This window comes from Oncorhynchus nerka, linkage group LG11, assembly GCF_034236695.1.
Source record: "Oncorhynchus nerka isolate Pitt River linkage group LG11, Oner_Uvic_2.0, whole genome shotgun sequence".
Lineage (NCBI taxonomy): Eukaryota > Metazoa > Chordata > Actinopteri > Salmoniformes > Salmonidae > Oncorhynchus > Oncorhynchus nerka.
This window is the reverse complement of record NC_088406.1, coordinates 23,241,015-23,257,113: the sequence shown is the minus strand read 5'-3', so window position 1 is coordinate 23,257,113 and position 16,099 is coordinate 23,241,015. Positions and strand designations below refer to the sequence as shown.

Sequence of the window (16,099 nt, the reverse complement as noted above, 5' to 3'; positions counted from 1 at the left end):
TCACAGGGAAGTCAAGAATAAAGAGAAAAAGCATGCACACAGAATTGCTCACCAAACATTATTTTTGTCTAGGGTGTGTGGATTCACCTTAGCCCTCTTTAGGTGTGTGTGGATTCCAATGATGTATGTACTGTATACACCACAGGAGGTTGGTGGCACCTTAATTGTAGACAGGCTTGTGATAATGGCTGGGGTGGAATGGTATCAAATATGTGGTTTCCATGTGCTTGATGCCATTCCATTGGCGCCGTTCAAGACATTATTATGAGCCGTCCTCCCTCCTGTGATATACACATGTTTATATACATCATTGGTGGAATCATTAATGCACTCTTTTCCTGGTCTACGAGTGCCTCCCTGTGGACACTTGCGAGCCCCATGTGCCGATGCTATAGCGTTATACTACCAGCGGTGGGCGGTAGACCTCGATGCCCAACCACATTGCTAACCAGTCCACTCGTACACATAAAAGGACTAGGAAACCTAGCTAGCTTGCTATAAAACATTTAAAACAAGGGGAGGAAACAAATAAGGAAAACAAAGGACTTTATAATCAAACGGGACATAGCTACATTTCCGTTAGCTGTTCAAGCACATCGGTGGAGAGTGAAAAGATCGAGTTTGTAAGGTTTGATATTATGTGTCGTTTAGATGACAATTAGCTGGTCTGCCTGCATTGGACAATGTTAGCTAACGCCATGCAGTTAAAATAGCTGTCTAGCTAACGACGTTAGCGAGCTAGCAGATGTCTGTCAAAAGCTTTCAAGCATATAACGTTATTTGTTAGCTAACGTTAGCCTGGCTACAGTCATTTATCAGTATGAAGTTAGCTAGCTAGATATTCTAATCTAGCTAGCTGCTACACACGAGAAGTTAGCAAGACCTTGAACACAAAAAAAACTAGCAGGATAGCAAAAGTAGTTAGTACAGTAGCTAGCTGGTACGGTTGTCTAGTTAGCCAACGTTGTCGCTAGCCAACTAACGTTAACTAGGTTTCTAACTAGTTAACTAGCCAGAAAGCGTTGCCGTTGTCTTAGCAAGCTAGTCATATTTAAAGGCCTGTTGTATATTTAGGCCTCCCGTATAGACCACAATATTAGCTAACGTTGGTTGACAGGCAGGCTGGAGGGCTTGCACGATAATTGATGGACACGGATTGAAATAATCTGATAATGAAACTAAAATAGCCAAATAATTGACTGACTAGCAAGGTAACTACCGAGTTATCAAACATTTTAGAACTAGTAGTTCGTTAACTAGCCATCACGAAATATTGTGCGCAGACGCTGGCTGACATCTTTACCAGACACTTTTGTATTGTGCGCTTGCTGATGATAACTAATATGGCAATGATTGGATGATGCAATACTGTTTTGTGGTAGTGCATAGTTAGTTAGTTCGCAACTGCATAGGTAGTTAGCTAACTAGTTAGCGACACTATATTTTCCAATGCTAGCCCGTACTAGTTAAATTGGGGACCAATAGCAGGCTACCGGTCTCACACGAGTTGCATGTACTAGTACCAAAATGATAATGGAAAAGCACCATGCAATTTGCAGAGCTACAATTGTGAATTAGATATTCACTATCTAGTTAGTTAATACTTAAAAGCCTTACACACATATATATATTATATCTGCTGGTCTACGTCATGCTGAAGGTGGTCACATTGGAGGAGAGCAGAGTTGCCCCAACTTGATCTTGGGGCCTCCACTGGGTGCACGTTTTTTTTCTTCCCATGCACTACACAGTTGATTCAAATAGCCAACTCGCCAAGCTTTGACTATTTGAATCGGCTGTGTAGTGTTGGGGGGACAAAACAACGTGTACCCATTGGGGTGGGTTGTGGAAACCCTGGAGTAGAGAAGTGGTGCCTACATTAACAAACTTTAGCCTGTGAGGGAAAGATGTATTGACCACCTGATGAAGTTTAAAGGTGTGATGAGATAAATATCGAATTGGCCAGAGTTCAAACCGGGGGCGGGGTAGATGTCAGTGATTTCAATTTGTTAACATGTGACACATCACATATGTGACCAGGCTAGGTCTTGCTTTAGTGCTGGTTGGTTATATTCTTGCCTCCAGTGCTGGGTTCTAATTCTAAATGTAGATGCCATGCCAAAACAGGTCAGAGTCTGTGCCAGATTTTGGGTTCACAGGTCAGGTGATGATCCCATCTGGAAACAGGTTGCCAAAGCAGATTGACCGACAGACCGAGCTGGTACATCACCCTCGGTCTCAGTTAGTATCCACTGCATTTTGACAGTGGTGTAAACTACTTGGGTAAAAATACTTGAAAGTAGTACTTAAGTAGTTTTGGGGAGTATCTGTACTTTACTATTTATATTTTTGATAATTTTTACTTCACTACAATTCTGAAGAAATATCAGCTTTTTACTCCATACATTTTCCCTGATGCCCAAAAGTACTTGTTACATTTTGAATGCTTAGCAGGACAGGAAAATGGTAAAATTCACACACTTATCAAGATAATTTCCCTGATTATCCCTACTGCCTCTAATCAGGCGGACTCACTAAACACACATGCTTTGTTTGTAAGTTATGCCTGAGTGTTGGAGCGTGCCCCTGACTATCCATAATTATTTATTTATTTTTAACAAGAAAATGGTGCCATATTTTTTGCTTAATATAAGGAATTTGAAATCATTTTTACTTTTATTACTGAAGTATATTTTAGCAATTACATTTACTTTTCATACTTAAGTATCTTTAAAGCCAAATACTCAGGTATGTCAATTAGGTACTTTTTTATCACTGCATTCTGGGAGTAACTTCACTGGTCTTGACTGTACACACAACATTGCTATTTGAATCCTTGCTGTCTTTTGATAGCTGAGGAACACTCAACCCCACTCTCTTATATCGAGGCACAGTTGATAACGGGTCGCATGATTTGCTAGCAACAATATTAAGTGCCCATCAATCAATACTTTTATCGACTACAACCACCTACTTTCCTCATTTGTGTTGCTCAGTGCAAATTTGCTTGTGCCAATTGGATCTCAGTTTAACTAGTATTTCAAGGGCACTACTTCTCCAGTTAAGCAACACAATTGAGGAAATTTGGTTGTATTCAAGTTTTTATTAGAAGTATGAATTTCAGTACCCCGCGGAAGGACCGCAGTTAGATACAGGTAGGTGTTTTAAGAATTACAATTTTTACAAGTATCGACTGATGGTGACTCGATGTTGTTGCTAGAAAATCACACGACCAGTTATCAATGCTCAACTCTGCCTTGATATGAGAACAGAGTTGAGACTTCTTCAGCTGTCTTTGGACTACCTGTATTGTCATGGCTGTTTGTAAATGGGGGACATTTTAAGTTGGTCACCTTTCTGCACCCTTTCCATACAAACCGCACACCCATCCCTTCATGGTGTGAGTTCAACCCTTCCTTATCTGATCTTCTGCCAGACCAAGGAAGCCAAATTTAACACCAGGGATGTCATTGACACCTTGAACAGCTGTGATACAGCATATATAACCCCACCCATATCCCAGTTCCCTATTATCAGTAGGTAGATCCAGCCTGTATTACAAAAAGTGAATGGGTAGGTCATGGAATGTGGCAATTTTGATGGGGGTGGAGGCCATAAAAAAACTGAACTAACCATGAGGGGCCGCAGTTGCTCGGGGGTCTGCTCCCCCTGTGCAATTATACACATTTTGCCACGGGGTGGAGAGAAGATTTAGTGATTTTAGAACTAATTTCATGCACTTCTACTACATTTTGCCATGTGTGAGAGGAAAAGTGGCTGTTTTACAGCTAATTTACGGCAATTCTAAACATTTTGACCTAGGGTGGATAGAAAGATATCATTAACGGCATGCATGAGCGAGACTAACTAACAAAATCAAATGGGGCCCCCAAGCCAGTAATTTGAGCATGATAACAAGTTTAGATAGCTGGCCACTAAACTAACTTGTCAATCTAAAAATTGACTTGACTATCAATGACTGACACAGCAAGAGAAACTGCTGATGCACAACCAAATTTAGAAATTGCACCCTGTGTATTCTACTATTCTACTATTCTAACTCTCAACAGTAAGTTCACAGAGTTCCCTATTTATTTCTTATATATTTTGTATTTGGAAATTCATCCCAGGGCTGCCAGTTGCCCATCCCCGTCCTAGATAAAAGCTCAGTGAGAGAAGTTCTGACACGTCCCACTGAGGGGCTCATGCATTCCCCTGGCTCTCACTGCTCTACGCCCTGACTAGATAAGGTTATAAGCACATTACAGTTTGTCTGAGGAGGGGTGTGAGTTGAGAGAAAGGATATATGGCTGAACAGTGGTGTGTTTGTGTTAACTACACTAGTGGGGAGAGGCTGGAGAAGTACCGGTAACAACATGAGGGGTCATGTAGAGGCCCCTTTGGAGTAGGGTAGGGCAGAGGACATTCTACCTCTGGTCAGTGTTCGTCAATGATTACAATCAGTAATGTCTCAGCGTCACCTCCCCTTATGATGCAACTGGGCAGTAAACCATTCAATAAAATCTATAGTTTCAAAGTAAACAAAATTCCTGCAGTTAGCCTGCCCTTTCAACAACCTCGCACACAATTAAAGTAATGATTCTAATGCTTGATATCAAGCAAGGGTGAGAATCATTTTGCTTTCAGCTGTTTCTGTCTTCAGATCAATCTGTTTAGCCTGCCCCTCTACAACCTGTTTCTTAGCAATATGAATCTTAGTGTCAGTATGACTTATGAATTGTGAGTCAGTAGGTTATGTTGTATCTTGGTATCGGTATGATGAATAGTGAGTCATGTAATAAGTGCTGCCTGCCTTGTGTGTTGTACTCTGCCCGGTATTATAGTCCCCAGGTTAACTCTTGGCCCAGGGTTGCTTCATGGGAGAGGTCTGATTAGTACCTTTGTACTGATTGGCTCCTCCTCACTGAGCTCTCTGAGTCAGTACCAATGCAGTTTGAACAACTTCTGTCACAAAGTTTGGTTTAGTCCTTCTCTGCGGATCCCTTTCCTTCATTATCCCCTTCAGTTGTTGATATCGTTTCTCTCTCCTCTGTGGATAGGTAGGACTGTGCACTCGCTGCTTGGTCGACCACGGTAACTCACCACCATGCCGTTCCCCTTTGGCAAGTCCCACAAGTCACCGGCGGACATCGTCAAGAACCTGAAGGACAACATGACGGTGTTGGAGAAACACGACATCTCTGACAAGAAGGCTGAGAAGGTAAACAACCAACACACAAACACTGGTACTGACTAGTGCCTCCAAGGTAAACCTCTCTCCCACTACTCTAACATGACTAGAGACTTCAGAGATTCTATGGAAGCCATGGAGTGGGGAATTTTAAACCTGTCCCTCTGAGTTTGAATTTACTACAGTGTAAGGCAGGGCTCTAAAACCCTGTTCCTGGAGACATACCCTTCTGTATGTTTCTGTGCCAACCCCAGCTGTAACTAACCTGATTCAGTTTATCAACCAGCCAATTATTAGAATTAGGTGCCCTAGATTAGGGTTGGAGTGAGAACGACTAGAGACGTCGGTCTCAAACCTGTTGAGGGTTTAGTTTCCTTTCCTTCCTTTCATAACAAGCCATCTCTAGACTGAAAATAGTGTATGATGGGATCATTTCAGGACAATGTAGGATGGTGGGTGTTTGCTAGATCATAGGAAACACTATGGTGACTGATGGAGAGCTAGCTAATGTAAAGAGCTAATTTCTCCTGTCTGTCTTTTTTTGTGTGCGTGTCCAGGCCACAGAGGAGGTGTCTAAGAGCCTGGTTGCGATGAAGGAGATTCTGTATGGCACTAATGAGAAGGAGCCCCAGACAGAGGCGGTGGCCCAGCTGGCCCAGGAGCTCTACAACAGCGGCCTGCTCAGCACCCTCGTAGCTGACCTGCAGCTCATCGACTTTGAGGTGAGACACTTTTACACGGTTTCTTTCTGTTTGTCTGTCTTTCAGATGGATGCAGGGATATGAGAGATTTCTTTTGAGATGCTGACTAGAAAGCTGTGTGTCTTTGGGATGGAGAGACATTTTATGTCAATGTACAGAAAAAGACAAGACTGACTGTTCTCTTTTACTGGCACATGGACAGGCTTTCACTTTTCTTTGCTTACGTGTGTGTTTCACTGAGTCACCTTATCAGCCTGAGTCAGTGTTGTGTGACTCTCCTTTTTGACACACTCAACCTCCACATCATTCAGTTGGTCTGTGTCATTCTCACCCATCAAAAGAGACATCTGTCTTGGCTATTCCTGCTATGGGGAGGCTGCATTTGATAATGGGTGCAAAACCACTCAATGATACTATTTTGAAATGTGCCGATTCACTAATGGTGCTAATAGGTGAATCTGTTTTATCACCATAACATGTATAAGAACATTGCATTCAGAAAAACTTCAGTATTAAAGTTCAAAATAAGAGAACTTTGTTTAGTAACTACTGCTAGAAACCATGTCTGCTTGAAATCTGACCCCTTGTGATTTTCACACCTTTCCAACATTCTGTCATATCTGTTCACCATCAGGGTAAGAAGGATGTGGCTCAGATCTTCAACAACATTCTGAGACGTCAGATCGGGACACGGACGCCCACGGTGGAGTACCTCTGCACTCAGCAGAACATCCTCTTCATGCTGCTCAAAGGGTCTGTGGCGCCTAAACCTACACTACAACCTGTTATTTACAATGTTGGGGTGTGGTGCTTTTATGTTTGGTCAAAAGTGGATACCTTTTAAGTCGGTGAAGTTTTATTTGAAGGGAATTACCACATTGTCTCAATACACTTTACAGAAAGATTTAATCAATCAAAATGGAAAGATAAATACTGCAGAAATGGACAAACGTCAGATATTGATAGTAATACCGGAAGACATTGACGGTGTCCTATATCAGGGATCATTTTGTTCTGGAGCGGATGGTCGGAACATAATTACAAATACTTTGTAGACTGCAAATAGATATGTTTGACTGAAACATAAACATTTCAAACCTTTGTGTACATTTGTAAACGTGTTTCTGTATTGTGTGGAAATAATTACTTGGTGCTGAATTCCAGTGTTTTTGTGTTTTATGCCCCCCCCCAGTGTCGTGGGTTGTAGTGTGCAGTCTTGTGTCTAGGGTTGGCCTGATATTACCATAGCATCGTGATGTGACACATTGGTTTAGCCTGTTTGAACTTGACTGCTACCTGCCGTAAAGAACAAACTCTCGCAGGGCAGCACACAAGTGACATTCTGAGTAATTGGCCTATTCCTGTTTGCTATAACCTATTTCAATAAATGTGTGGTATGGAAAGCAAGAGAGGAATGTAGGCCAGACATAGCAGATCATTCTTTTTAAAATACCGGACACTCCTTAACCATTTTGTGTTTAGCTGTTTTAAAACTTGGCTTGTATTCCGTTCTCTCTCTCTCCAATTGATAGGCTATATGAATATGACTAAAGGCTATGCTTCATTGTGTTGTGCATGGCTTTCTCATAATCAATCAATGTAAAGGAGTTCAATCTCATTTTTATCGCCGAAACAACCTAGCCAGAGGACCAATAATGAGGGAGAATCAACCATATCAATAGAACATCTAATGACCAGTTTTAATCAAGTTTAAGCTTATTAAGAAATAAATGATCAATGCGGACCATGAAAATCCTTCCAAGCGAGATTGAAAGCCAAATGGCCAATAACCTGTTCTTAGGTCAGTATGGGGTATGTTATGAAGGTTCACTTATTTCCCAAATATTCTAGCCTACGATGGTGTGTCCTAAAGTTGGGGCTTTCAAAAATGAAGGAAAGTCTCTATAGCCTAAGACTAAGCATTAGCTATTGTCAATCACAGCTTTATGTTAGAACAAACAATATTATGCATTTTTCTATTACTTTGAGGCAGTTATTATTCTGTTATGAAGACTGTAGCCTGCTATCCAGCCCATGATGTAGTCCTAAAACCACTCACTACAGTTCTTCATCAGTCACTGCTCCGACACACACACACACCTGCTCCATGCTAAAGCTCTTCCACCAGAAAGGAATATTAGAAAAGATATGCCTGCTCTTGGCCTCTAACCAGGCTTTCAACATTCTTTCATCATAAATCATCCAGTTGCATTCGATTTCATGTTGTATCCCAACTGTCGTTTTTAGCAGTTTTTTAAATATATATACACACACACACTGCTCAAAAAAATAAAGGGAACACTAAAATAACACATCCTAGATCTGAATGAAGGAAATATTCTTATTAAATACTTTTTTCTTTACATAGTTGAATGTGCTGACAATAAAATCACACACAAATTATCAATGGAAATCAAATTTATCAATCCATGGAGGTCTGGATTTGGAGTCACACTCAAAATTAAAGTGGAAAACCACACTACAGGCTGATCCAACTTTGATGTAATGTCCTTAAAACAAGTCAAAATGAGGCTCAGTAGTGTGTGTGGCCTCCACGTGCCTGTATGACCTCCCTACAACGCCTGGGCATGCTCCTGATGAGGTGGCGGATGGTCTCCTGAGGGATCTCCTCCCAGACCTGGACTAAAGCATCCGCCAACTCCTGGACAGTCTGTGGTGCAACGTGGCGTTGGTGGATGGAGCGAGACATGATGTCCCAGATGTGCTCAATTGGATTCAGGTCTGGGGAACGGGCGGGCCAGTCCATAGCATCAATGCCTTCCTCTTGCAGAAACTGCTGACACATTCCAGCCACATGAGGTCTAGCATTGTCTTGCATTAGGAGGAACCCAGGGCCAACCTCACCAGCATATGTTCTCACAAGGGGTCTGAGGATCTCATCTCGGTACCTAATGGCAGTCAGGCTACCTCTGGCGAGCACATGGAGGGCTGTGCGGCCCCCCAAAGAAATGCCACCCCACACCATGACTGACCCACCGCCAAACCGGTCATGCTAGAGGATGTTGCAGGCAGCAGAACGTTCTCCACGGCGTCTCCAGACTCTGTCACGTCTGTCAAATGTGTTCAGTGTGAACCTGCTTTCATCTGTGAAGAGCACAGGGCGCCAGTGGCGAATTTGCCAATCTTGGTGTTCTCTGGCAAATGCGTCCTGCACGGTGTTGGGCTGTGTGTACGTCGGGCCCTCATGCGACCCTCAGGGAGTCTGTTTCTGACCGTTTGAGCAGACAAATGCACATTTGTGGCCTGCTGAAGGTCATTTTGCAGGGCTCTGGCAGTGCTCCTCCTTGCACAAAGGCGGAGGTAGCAGTCCTGCTGCTGGGTTGTTGCCCTCCTATGGCCTCCTCCACGTCTCCTGATGTACTGGCCTGTCTCCTGGTTGCGCCTCCATGCTCTGGACACTACGCTGACAGACGCAGCAAACCTTCTTGCCACAGCTCGCATTGATGTACCATCCTGGATGAGCTGCACTACCTGAGCCATTTGTGTGGGTTGTAGACTCCGTCTCATGCTACCACTAGAGTGAAAGCACCGCCAGCATTCAAGTGACCAAAACATCAGCCAGGAAGCATAGGAACTGAGAAGTGGTCTGTGGTCACCACCTGCAGAACCACTCCTTTATTGGGGGTGTCTTGCTAATTGCCTATAATTTCCACCTGTTGTCTATTCCATTTGCACAACGGCATGTGACTTTTATTGTCAATCAGTGTTAGTGGACAGTTTGATTTCACAGAAGTGTGATTGACCTGGAGTTACATTGTTTTGTTTAAGTGTTCCCTTTATTTTTTGGAGCTGTGTGTATGTGTGTGTGTGTATATATATATATATTTTTTTTTTGTGTGTGGGTTTGGCCAATAAGGGAGGCCGATATCATCATATCACAATGTTTTATGGGTACTTCATCACGATACAACAGGCTGACGTCGCCCAACCCTATTTGCATTGTATTAACTGGATTCCTCCTTCCTATTCCAATGTCCTCCTGGCAGGTACGAGTCTCCAGAGATCGCTCTGAACTGTGGCATCATGCTGAGGGAGTGTATCAGGCACGAGCCACTGGCCAAGATCACCCTGGGGGCCGAGCAGTTCTACGACTTTTTCAGATACGTGGAGATGTCCACGTTCGACATCGCTTCAGACGCATTTGCAACTTTTAAAGTGAGTTTTTTTTAAAGAAAAAAATATATAATTTAAAATTTTCCTTCTTAGAACTGTATCTCAGACCCTCTAGGACTGAGTTTCTTGGGACTTCGATAGAGGGCCTGTATTTTTGAGCTCATTGGTTAAAATACCTGTGTTCTTCCAGGACTTGCTAACGAGACACAAGATTCTGAGTGCAGAGTTCCTGGAGCAGCATTACGACAGGGTAAGTCCTCCACATTGTTTTGAAATGTAACCCGGTAAGAAAACATCTCCATGACGCGTTTCTTCAAATGTTCCTTTCGCTGAATAGCAACCTGGCACGGTTAACAGCTTTTTAAGACAGTCTGAGGTCATGCCAGAACAAGCTGAGTTTATTTATGCTAAACCCCAGTCTGACTGATTATTTCAGAGTATCTCTGAGATCCATGAAAAGTATACCAGGGAATATGGAAATTAACTTGCAAGTGGCAGCATAGTACTCAGGAACTGGTTTTCTCCTAACATATAAGCCAGGCATTTGACACAATGTGGCTGTTCTGAATACAGCTCCCTGTCTGTCAGTGCTGGAAGATCACTAGTTGGCTTGTGTTTTCTAACAAGCAGATGCACTCTGAAATAGCGGCTTGACACTCACGCCGATGATTCTTTCTCCCCTCCAGTTCTTCAGTGAATATGAGAAGTTACTCCACTCAGAGAACTATGTGACTAAAAGGCAGTCCCTCAAGGTAAGAACATGGGTTCTGTTCCTGTTGTAGTAAACATCTCTCATGTAGTATTTCTATGCGTATGTTTTTAATGGCTAAATATAGAGGTGGTCTCTTACATGATGTTTGGTTACTGAAAATAGCAGCAAGCTGACCGCTGTAGCGCCACCCTGTGGATGGAGTAGGTTTTAGATTTCATCTGCCTGGTAACTTCCTCCTATTTTTGCCAATGCATTGCAGTATTTTCGCTTTGCCTTGTGTAAACCAAACTATAATGATTAAAATCTATTTATGTAAACATGGTATTAAATAAATCATGACTTTTTCACCACCCCCAGACTGTAATTGCAATTATTACTTAATGTTTTTTGTCACTCTGAAACAATTTAGTTGCTGGGAGAGCTACTTCTGGATCGACACAATTTCACCATCATGACGAAATACATCAGCAAGCCAGAGAACCTCAAGCTAATGATGAACCTTCTTCGGGACAAAAGCCGCAACATCCAGTTTGAGGCCTTCCACGTCTTCAAGGTAAAATAAAGAAAAACAGAGACTAGCACAAGGCTATAGTAGGCGGTGCAATTTGACTGAGTTGAGTTGGATTGTAAGAATAATTTGTCCTCTTCCTTCCCCTGTAGGTGTTTGTGGCCAACCCCAACAAGACACAGCCCATCTTGGACATTCTTCTGAAGAACCAGACCAAACTCATCGAGTTCCTCTCCAAGTTCCAGAACGACAGGACGGAGGACGAACAGTTCAACGATGAAAAGACGTATCTGGTCAAACAGATCAAAGATCTGAAGAGGCCAGCTCCCCAGGAGGCTTGAGGGAGGGGCTTAAGGTGTCCAGACAACATCTGGATAACAGACTTGTCAGCAGCTGCTGCTGTTCTAGTTTTTCCACCATTTGAGGAAACGAAACTGAAAAGAATAACGCACCCACATCAAGTCATCAGGAATTCTCCAGCTCATTCTGCTGTTCAACACAATGGACATTAGATGTTTTGTTTTCTGATTTATTTTTTTCCTTTAAAAAGAAGAGCTGAACATAATAGATGCTGCACATTAATACATGTGGAAGGGTAACATCAACAACACAACAAAGGTCATTTAAGCAAATATTAACAATGAAATCTACATTTGAGCGCTATGCAGACTTCTGACGCACACACACATGCTATAATATCAGCATAAACCTTGAGATGGCAAGGTACTAGCAAAGTGAACATTGGGGTGTTGGTTGCATGCCTTGTTCAAATGTGACAGATACATGGCTGTGCTTGGGGCTAAACGCTGGCTGAGAGATTACATTTCCAGTCTTGCCCTGTCTACTTTGTGCCACAGATGGCAAAAAGCACATACCAGCTACAACTCTTATCTATGCCTTCATCGTGTGCAACAGTGATTCATTTTAAAATGGGCTCTCAAATGGCCTCACCGAACCATGCAGCTATTGGTGTTGTGAAACAGTACAAAGCAGATGGTATGGATAAAATGCTAGATATTATTTCGGTACATGCCTGAATTGGGTTTCTTTTTTTGTTCTGGGAAAGGGTGAACGTGTACATATGCCATTAGTGTTTTTTTTTTTGCTTTGTAGATTTTGTTGAAACGTTGACACATGGCTAAACAGTACTAGTCAAAAATTGTCACCTGCTCATTCAAGTTTTTTAAATGTGTACTATTTTCTATGTTGTAGAATAATAGTGAAGACAAATTATGAAATAACATGGAATCATGCAGTAACCAACATTTTTTTAACTTTTAGATTCTTCAAAGTAGCCACCCTTTGCCTTGACAGCTTTACACACTCTTGGCATTCGCTCAACCAGCTTCACCTGGAATGCTTTTCCAACCGTCTTGAAGGAGTTCCCACATGCTGAGCACTTGTTGGCTGCATTTCGTTCATTCTGTGGTCCAACTCTTCCTACCCATCTCAATTGGGTTGAGGTTGGGTGATTGTGGAGGCCAGGTCATCTGAAGCAGCACTCCATCACTCTCCTTGGTCAAATACCCTTACACAGCCTGGAGGTGTGTTGGGTTATTGTCCTGTTGAAAAACAAATGATAGTCCCCCTAAGCCCGAACCAGATGGGAAGGTGTATCACTGCAGAATGCTGTGGTAGCCATGCTGATTAAGTGTGCCTTGAATTCTAAGTAAATAACTGACAGTGTCATCAGCAAAGCACCCTCACACCACCTCCTCCATGAGTCACGGTGGGAACCACACATGTGGAGATCATCCGTTCACCTACTCTGCGTCTCACAAAGTCATGGCGGTTGGAACCAAACGTCTTTAATATGTACAGATTTCCACCGGTTTAATGTCCATTGCTTGTGTTTCTTGGCCCAAGCAAGTCTCTTTCTTATTGGTGACCTTTAGTGGTTTCTTTGCAGCAATTCAACCACGAAGGCCTGATTCACGCATCCCCTCTGAACAGTTGATGTTGATGTGTCAGTGTTACTTGAACTCTGACACATTTATCTGGGCTGCAATTTCTGAGGCTGGGAACTCTAATGATCTTATCCTCTCCTGCAGAGGTAACTGCGTCTTCCTTTCCTGTGGTGGTCCTCGTGAGAGACAGTTTCATCATTAGCGCTTGATGGGTTTTGCTACTGCACTTGAAGAAACTTTCTACGTTTTTTTTATTTTTAATTCTCCGTATTGTCTGACGTAAATGTATTTTTAAAGGAATGATGGACTGTCATTTCTCTGCTTATTTGAGGTGTTCTTGCCATGATATGGACATGGTCTTTTACCAAACAGGGTTACGGTTCTGTATCTTCTGTATACCACCCCTACCTTGTCATAACAGAACTGATTGGCTAAAATGCATGAAGGAAATTCAACAAAATATTATTATTTTTAAAGGAACACCTGTTAATTGAAGTGCATTCCAGGTGATGACCTCATGAAGCTGGTTGAGAGTGCAAAGCTGTCAAGGCCAATGGTGGCTACTTTGAAGAATCTCAAATATATAATATATTAATTTGTGTAACACTTTTGGTTACTACCGGTACATGATTCCATGTGTTATTTCATAATTTTGATGTCTTCACTATTATTCTACAATGTAGAAAATAGTCAAACTAAAGAGAACCCCTTGAATGAATAGCTGTTAACTTTTGACTGGTTACTGTGTGTATATATTTGACTTTAAAACAACAGTTTTTTTTGTTACTTCTAATCAAGTACATTTTTAAAACCGTGACACGTAAAATCAGACATTATGCGTTTCATTTTACTGAATTGAAATGGTTTTTATTTGTACATGACTTCCAGCCAGGGCCAGCTCTTACATTGTTAACCATTAATAATAATTAGTACAGCTGAGGAATGTCATGGTATTAGCCTAGATCTCTTCTTAATCCTCTTTTTCCGTCTGTATTTAAGTAACTCAGTTAAAATGTGCTGGGTGCCAGGACATTGGGGTGGAAGGGAAGAGTTCTAACGGAAACATTAAATTTGTGCTGAGCAAGCCAGCCAATGGTTGCGTGCCATGTCATCAAAATGACAGATTGCTATAACATGATGGGGTTAGCTGATATGTAAAATATCTATCCAGGCGTTAAAGATCTGGCAGGCTTCAGCAACGCTTGGGCAGAGGAACACACCCTTCATCTCCCAACTGGAATCTGTTCTGGGTGTTTGTGTGGATTTCAGGGAATCGCAACATTCTCCCCCCCACTCATCCACTCTGGTTTATTTTTATACTCTAACTTCACCGCTTTCTGGTGGTGTCTGGGTGTTGCAACACTCTGATTTTATTATTTTAAATTCCAGTACAATCCCAGAGCATTGTGTATGTTATTTGGAGATTGTTTACTTTTACACTGACTGAGCAAATCTGCCATTTGAAGCACAGTATTTATTTGAGGGATGGAGTTGATTGGATGATATGAAAATCTTGCATATATAACACTCAACAGACATGTTTAATTGCAGTGACGGATATGGTCAGAGTGATGTTGAGCCGAGTGCTTTTGACTGAACGCTCATCCATGTATTCCAATAGACAACTGATCAACCATTTCATTGTGCAAACCAAGAGAGAACAGTACGCTAAAGACCAGTATTCCTCAATGCATATTTAAATAGCATGTTCCTCTACTGGCTGCATGGTACATACAATGTTGTGCTGGAATTTTCTTCCAAATAAATAATTTACATTTGAGAATAGCCAAATAATCATGCTATCTTTGACTCCAGTCCCAGCACATTGTGTATGGGTGCTTTCATTTCAGAAGTGTCAAAGGCTCTACAATCTAAACAACAGGAATAAAGGAAAAACATTTGGAATAAATTGAACCTGTGGTCAGTGTTATTAGTCTCTCATTGTCCTTTCCTGTATCTGTCTTTGTGCTAAATGTCTGGAAGAGTAAAATAAAACAACGTGTTATGATATGTTGAGACAACGGTGCTTGTGGGGATTAGGAACAGAATCTGCTTGAATTTGGATGGGCAAGGTTTGACTTCAAACAAGGAAGTGAAATGGAATCTATCGTTCTATATTGTGGTAGGCAGTTTTAGCAACAGCTGTGCTGGACTGTGGTCGACATGGATAATAGTTCTGACGGTACGGGTGGGGATGATGAAAGTCATGGATGGTTTGTGGTGAAAAAGAATGTCCCTGGTATAAGTGCTGCTGATGGCAGTGGTACTTCTAGTGTTGAGACCGTGAAGGTAGTGGAAAACAAAAGTAATGGAAAATTGTGATTATGTTTGATGCGACCACAAGGTCTCATCTACACCCTATTTGATTAGCCAATGCCGTTAAGAGATCAGGGAAGTAACATTAGCCCGGTTCTTTGGTAATGGGAGACTGTTTATATTCTGTGCTGACCATGTCCAGCAAGGGAAGATTCTGAAAATGAAAAGTCAATGGGAAGAAAATCACAAGTCATGTCCCTGGAGCTTCGGCTAGGCTGAGGGGGGTCATTTCTGGGGTTCCACTATCTATGTCCATATATGATATAAAATGTAGAGGGGGTTATAGTGGTTAAAGCCAAAAGGCTGTTCAGTAAGAAAGGGGCAGAGAAGTGAAAGCCTGTCAGTATTATTGTTTGAGAAGGTTGTACCTAAGAAAGAACAGACGAGCTTCCTGTCTTTCACTGTTAGAGTTTGTCCCACCCCCATTAAGGTGATTTAAATGCCAAAGAATGAGAATCTGTGCAAAGGAAAGAAAATATGTGCCAAGTGTGGAGGGGAACATGATTATGGTGAATGTAGAAACAATGTCAAGGTTAAATGTAGTAATTGTGTGAGGGGACACTGCAGCATTTGGTGGATGCCAGGTGCAGAAAGAGGCTGGAGAGGCCCAAAGATATACAATTACTCATA

At 42.1% G+C, this 16,099-nt stretch overlaps 1 protein-coding gene across 3 annotated transcripts; it reads left to right on the top strand.

The window, feature by feature from the left end:
* The first annotated feature begins 423 nt into the window (after window positions 1–423).
* LOC115136610 (calcium-binding protein 39) lies at window positions 424–15,067 on the top strand. Of its 3 annotated transcripts, none has more exons than XM_029672169.2 (9): window positions 424–623; window positions 5,061–5,221; window positions 5,749–5,913; window positions 6,527–6,645; window positions 9,900–10,068; window positions 10,217–10,276; window positions 10,713–10,778; window positions 11,148–11,291; window positions 11,399–15,067. In XM_029672169.2, the coding sequence occupies exons 2-9, from the start codon at window positions 5,108–5,110 to the stop codon at window positions 11,585–11,587; spliced, it is 1,026 nt and encodes a 341-aa protein (XP_029528029.1). In that variant the 5' UTR covers window positions 424–623; window positions 5,061–5,107; the 3' UTR covers window positions 11,588–15,067. The 3 variants fall into 3 exon arrangements, with proteins under 3 accessions (XP_029528029.1, XP_029528028.1, XP_064880375.1); XM_029672168.2 differs by having other exon boundaries at window positions 424–628; XM_065024303.1 differs by lacking the exon at window positions 424–623 and having other exon boundaries at window positions 649–5,221.
* The last annotated feature ends 1,032 nt before the right edge of the window (window positions 15,068–16,099 follow it).

Excerpts from the sequence above, each read along its gene's own strand:
- LOC115136610 (XM_029672169.2), top strand. The coding sequence starts at position 5,108 with ATGCCGTTCCCCTTTGGCAAGTCCCACAAGTCACCGGCGGACATCGTC. Across the intron at positions 6,646-9,899 it reads CTCTTCATGCTGCTCAAAGG|GTACGAGTCTCCAGAGATCG; the intron begins GTCTGTGGCGCC and ends TCCTCCTGGCAG. Across the intron at positions 11,292-11,398 it reads AGGCCTTCCACGTCTTCAAG|GTGTTTGTGGCCAACCCCAA; the intron begins GTAAAATAAAGA and ends CTTCCCCTGTAG.